We start from the raw sequence: 6,000 nt of genomic DNA on the forward strand, positions 1-6,000 counted from the left end.
GTAACTGAGTCTGCTTTATTGAAAACATCTGAAAGCTTCATAGGAAAGTATCAGGTATTCATGAATTTATAAGAGAAGGCAGGTGACTTCTCCGCAGGAGGGCATGTCTTCATAATTCTATTTGGCACATGAAAAGTGCACCAGTTTGAGAGCATTTCTGAATGTGTTAGCATGTATTTGCTTAATAAGCATAATGAAAATATACACAATCAAATATTAGAGACATTAGCAAAACAGGATGCAACTAACTGCACTCACTTCCCCTTGTAAGCAGTTCTCCAGACAGACGCATCTTCAAGGTAATCCATCTTTCCCAAAACTTCCATTTACAGATACACATTTGCAGTTTTTAAAAGAGAGTTTTATAGGATTTTAATAAATTTAAACTGTTTATTTATATGCCATCACCTTCTATTTGACAATTCAGTTAGATAATTAGTATAAGATCACTAAACACACACACACACACACATGCATATGCATACACACATGCACATGTGTCCAAGGAACCTGATCTGTTGTTCAGGTGACAATCCCGTGAGTCCCCTTCACATCCAGTGTGTTAGAGGAAGACTACAGACATTCCCACCTGTACTCTGACTATGGTGCTCTCAGAAACACCACTTCCTAAGTAACAGCACCCTATCCGAACTTCAAAAAGTGGTAAGTTAAATGCATACCACAGATAAAATATACACCTATGAATATTAACATTATTATATTATATTAACATTTAATAGGTATCTTGGATGACAGTTTGATGTTTACCACACTGATTAAGTTATAACAAACCACATCAAATGAACCTAAGCATGCGATGATATTTTAGACTCCACAGGACAACTAAGAATCAATTTGAATATATTTTTTATATTATTACATTGCATTCAAATATGACCTTACAAGTTTACAAAAATGAACTCATGTAAAGACTATCTGAATAAATATTTAAGTTATTTTAACAAAGTTCACCGCTAACATGTTAGATGGTAAAACACTATCTAAAATCTGTCTATAGAGGGTGTGTGTGCACTCACTGATCATACTGATTTTTAGTTATCATCCAATTGTTTTATAGTTAAGAAAGGGTCAAAGGTAAACATCCTAAAACATAGTAGGATGCACTTTAAAAAAAAAATAGTGGCTTTTCCCAATAATCACTATGTAATACTCTCTCTTTTCTTTTTTCTTTAATCTCTCCCTGGATTTAAAGTAACATAAACCACTTCAAGTCAATTATTTACATTCTAATTGGTATGAAAATGAAGTATGCTAGCTTTTCATACATAGTCTGTATAATGAAGAAATATGCTTTTAGGTAAGATATTTCCTTGTTTTTAATTTGAAGATAGAAGAGGAAATTCACTTCAGGATTTTCAGATTACTCATCAGCAAAAATTGTTTGGATAAAATGCTTTATTTATGTCTCAAGTATCCCATTAGGCATAGATCATAAGAATTCCACCTAATGATTAAATACTACTTCTAAATGAATTAGAAAATACAATCACTCTCTTGTTTTCAGTTTATTACCACATGTTCAGATTTTACAGACATGTGACTTGAACACGACATATATATATATATAAGTTTTATATATATATAATATATATATATATAATATGTAACCAAGACTATAAGACAGTAAAAGGTTAAATCCATTATTATCTAGGTATACTTACATCGTAACTACAAAAGAAACTCATTATATCTATAAGGAACTGTGGCTTTTCTCCTTTCTATAAAAGAGCTACAAAATAGCATCATCCAATAAATATATTTGTATTGAATATGAAGACCATGTACTACTTTTCAAAAATTCTGTTAACAGAGGAAGAACTGGAATTAAATATAAAGGTAAGAGCAAGGGGAGAAGTTGGAGCATTGCAGAATTTAGAAGTTAAATCCATGAGTGGTGTTTCAATCTATGGTTCTAGATAAACTGAGTCTCAGAGAGAAGAAATAAGAAATGAAGTCTTTGATACAGAGGTTAAATGTAGATCATTCCAAGCACAAAATCTGAGAAAAGGCATTGTCAGAATACCTGTGTGTTTTAACAACAGATGACTGCATTTAGTGACTATAATCTGCTTAATATTTATACTGAGGGGAGGAATCAATACATTTAAGTCAACCTCAAAGTTATGGGTGGGACAGCTGGAATTTTAAAAATTATATATAAGCACAGAAGTTAGTTTCAACCTTCAGAACTCAATAATAAGGAAAGCAATATGCCTATCGAGACCAAGAAACTATTTAAATATGCACAAGGGTCCAGGATCCAAAAGGCAGTGATGCCCTTCAACTCATGCAAGAGAAAGAGAAATGCAAATTGTTGAAGTTGTTGCAAGACTTGTCCCAACAGCCAGCCAGTGACAGAGAATCAATGAACAGCCACCTTTCACACACTTCCCTGCTCATGTGAGAAACGTCCAAAACCTTGAAAAAGCCATGAAAATTCCACGACAAAATTTAAAAGAACACAAAATGAATCAAAACAGGTTGAGAAACTACACAAACAAGCTAACGAATATTTTTAACGATGTGCATGTGATGGAAGTACACCCAATGTACACGTGTTGGAAAGAATCCTGCAGTGAGTCAGAGGAGAGCCTGGATACCGAAGAAATAACCTGTGCCTGAGCAAGAAAGCCAGCCCAGCTGCAGACACACATCGCGTCCTGTGGGTGTGGGCCAGCGGCACCTGCTGAGCCGTGCCAAGTGGCCGCTGGGCTCTCTCCTGACCTCCACACTCGCCCACAGCTGTCCACGGGCCCAGGCGCGATCCTGGCAGATGAGTGGCAGAACTGGGAAGGAAGGGCCCTTTTTGACCATGTGAGAGAGGTGTTCTCTCTGAATGCTGGAGATTTGGGGAAGATTGATATTGCATTCTAACCGACGTCTACAGACCCAGTTAACGCAGGGTCTATGAGCGCAGGCTGCCCTCACCCTGGGAAGTATAAAGGCACACACTACAATCAGCACCTGACGCAGGCTTCCACAGCCCAAGGCAGGGCTGGGGCACAGCCAGCGACGTCCTCAAAGGCTCTCCTAACACCGTGGGTTGTTCCACGCGAAGGGGTTTGCTGAGACTACAGAAACTCCAATGCTGACAATCGTTAAGCCTACAACAGATGCAGACCTGCTGCTCAGAATGACTGCACAGGGACCTCCTTCGACTACAGCGCCGCCAGGCCCTGGGAACCCTGAAGGGTAGTACAGGTGTCATTCAGGGGGGCCCAGCAACAATTTCCTCTTACGGCCCATAAAAGCAAGTGAGCAAAGAGCTTATCCTGAGAATCCTAGGGATATCTGGGTGCTTGCACTTCTTGATTTCAGATTTCACATGCAAACCACATATAGGACTTAATCAAAAGCTTTCAAAATATATTGCAGTTTTTGAATAATTCATGCTAATGAAGCATTAAACTGATGGAAAGTACTTAACATTAAACAAAATCAGGCAAATTAAGCTTCTGCTCTTTTTTTCATTTTTCTACTGTTCTTCCCATTAAACCATAAAAGTTGTTCTAATCAGTAATATGAATAATACTCCCCCCAACACACTTCTTCTTAAAACACATCTGAATCTTTACAACTTTACAGTATGTGCTAAAGAGAGAGAAGCAGTACCACACGCAAGCCTTAGATTCTGGACAGAAGGGTTTTACAAATGGGAGAGTAAGGAGAAAGTTGAACGGCAGTCCCTCAAATTGCACGGTAGTCCCTGTGGGTGCTCCACAAGAACTCTGCTGCTGCCCTGACAGCACCCGCACCGCCAAGCACCGGCTTGAAGCCACTTCTGCCACCCAGCACCTTGCTGTCGGCCCTGCAATCCCACAGCAGGTCTTCCACAACGTGTCTTCCTACAGCGTAACAGGCGATCGCCACCGACCGCGGCACAAAAGCACACTGCAAAGCGCCACTCAAACTTTCTAAACCGCCCAAATCGCCAAGTCCGGGGAGCCCAGCCCGGCCGTGTTCACCGCCCCGCGGTGACCGCGTCCGCGAACGCCCGCACCCCCGGCGCCGCAGACCCCCGCGCCCGCGCCGGGAGCGCACGGGGAGCGCACGCCCCTCCGCGTCGCGGGCAACGGCGTACCCCGACAGACAGACACGATCCCCCCTGGGGCAGGGGCTGTCCTGGAGGACCCGCACCCGCCCGCTGGGCCGGCAGAGGACTCCGCACGGCCCTTTGTGCGGGTGCCGGTGCCGGTGAGCGTGGGAGCCCGCGTGCGTGCGCGCACATTACCGGAGAGGGAGATCCGTTCTTGCACAGCGGTCCCCTGAAGACGCCTTTGATGCCCCGGTAGTGCCCGTTGCGGAGGTGTCTGGAGCTGATGACCAGGTAGCAAGCCATGTGGGTGCGGGCGGCCAGCGCCGCGGCGGCGGCGGGAATGCGGGCCGGCTTCTCAGCGGCAGCAGCCACGGTCCCCTCCCGGGAAGGAGCTGGCGGCAGGCGGCGGGGGACGCAGCGCCCGGGCGCCCCGCGCGGAGCCCCTGGTGCGGGCGGCGGCTGCTCCGCCCGAGGCGGCGGCGGCGGCGGCGGCCCGGGAGCTCCGAGGGGACGCCGAGCGCGTCCGCATGCTGCGGCGGCGACGGGTGGTGTTTAAGGACAACTTCCCGAGTCCGCCGCGGCTGGCGGGGTGGGGGGTTCCCCGCCCCTTTGCGCCCGCCCCCCGCCTTCCGCGCGGGGCCGCTCCCGCCGGGGGCGTCTGCGAGCTGCGGCGGCGGCGAGTGCGGGGAGGCCTCGGGAGCGCCAGCGCGCGGCGCCCGCTGCGGCGGCGGGCGGAGGCGACCGCGGGTCGGGGGCGCGGCGACCCGCGCGCGGGGTCAGGCTGAGCCGCGCCGGCTGCGGGGGCTCGGGGGGCGCGGGGCCGGCGAGGGGAGGAGGCCCCGGGCCCTGCCGCGCGGCGTCAGACGCCCTGGCCCGCCTGTCCCCGCGCCGAGCCTCGGAGCCAACTTTCCCCGGTGTCGGGGGGCGGGCCCGGGCGTGCGGGAGGGCCGCGCGGAGGAGGCGGCCAGGGGCGGGCGGCCGTCTCGGGCCCTCCCGCTGCGCCCGCAGTCCAGGGCGGCAGGGCGCGGCGGGAGCAAGTTTGGGCGAGAAAACTTGCAGGAGGTGCGGGGTGGCCGCGCGCACTCGCCGCGGTGCCCCCAGAGGCCCTCACGGCCGTCCCGCGCCCTGAGCGGCGGCAGCGTGGGGTCGGCCTGACAGGACCCCGGCGGCCGGCCCTCAGGAGCGCTTTTCCACGGAGGCGGGACCGGGGCCGGCCCTCAGGAGCCCGGCGGCCCTCAGGAGCGCTTTTCCACAGAGGCGGGTCCGGGGTCGGCCTGACAGGACCCCGGCGGCCGGCCCTCAGAGCGCTTTTCCACAGAGGCGGGTCCGGGGCCGGCCCTCAGGAGCCCGGCGGCCCTCGGAGCGCTTTTCCACAGAGGCGGGTCCGGGGCCGGCCCTCAGGAGCCCGGCGGCCCTCGGAGCGCTTTTCCACAGAGGTGGGTCTGGGGTCGGCCTGACAGGAGCCCGGCCGGCCCTCGGAGCGCTTTTCCACAGAGGCGGGTCCGGGGCCGGCCCTCAGGAGCCCGGCGGCCCTCGGAGCGCTTTTCCACAGAGGTGGGTCTGGGGTCGGCCTGACAGGAGCCCGGCGGCCGGCCCTCGGGAGCACTTCTCCACAGAGGTGGGTCCGGGGTCGGCCTGACAGGAGCCCGGCCGGCCCTCGGAGCGCTTTTCCACAGAGGTGGGTCTGGGGTCGGCCTGACAGGAGCCCGGCGGCCGGCCCTCGGGAGCGCTTCTCCACAGAGGTGGGTCCGGGGACGCGGGGCTGCGCAGGGCAGACGCGCGCTCTGGCATCTCTCGGCGGGCCCCGCTCCCGGCTCTGCGCCGCGCGGGGAGCGGTGCGTGGCTGCCCCGCAGCCTTTGCCGGCGGCCTGCCCTGCCCTGCCTCCCGCCATGCCCCGTGCGCGGCCCGGTGGGCGCAGCCCCCTCCTCGCCAGTGCCAGAGA

The 6,000-nt window shown here is 52.4% G+C and overlaps 1 protein-coding gene across 1 annotated transcript in view; it reads right to left on the bottom strand.

Moving 5' to 3' along the window:
- The window catches only part of ZNF804B (zinc finger protein 804B), a 504,210-nt gene extending 499,850 nt beyond the window's left edge, over nt 1–4,360 (bottom strand). Inside the window, exon 1 of the mRNA XM_062178397.1 lies at nt 4,253–4,360. Within this exon, the coding sequence (XP_062034381.1) occupies nt 4,253–4,360 (108 nt within the window). The remainder of the gene's footprint in view (nt 1–4,252) is intronic.
- Nucleotides 4,361–6,000: the final 1,640 nt, after the last annotated feature.

Source organism: Lepus europaeus, chromosome 20, assembly GCF_033115175.1.
Source record: "Lepus europaeus isolate LE1 chromosome 20, mLepTim1.pri, whole genome shotgun sequence".
NCBI classification, from domain to species: Eukaryota; Metazoa; Chordata; class Mammalia; order Lagomorpha; family Leporidae; genus Lepus; species Lepus europaeus.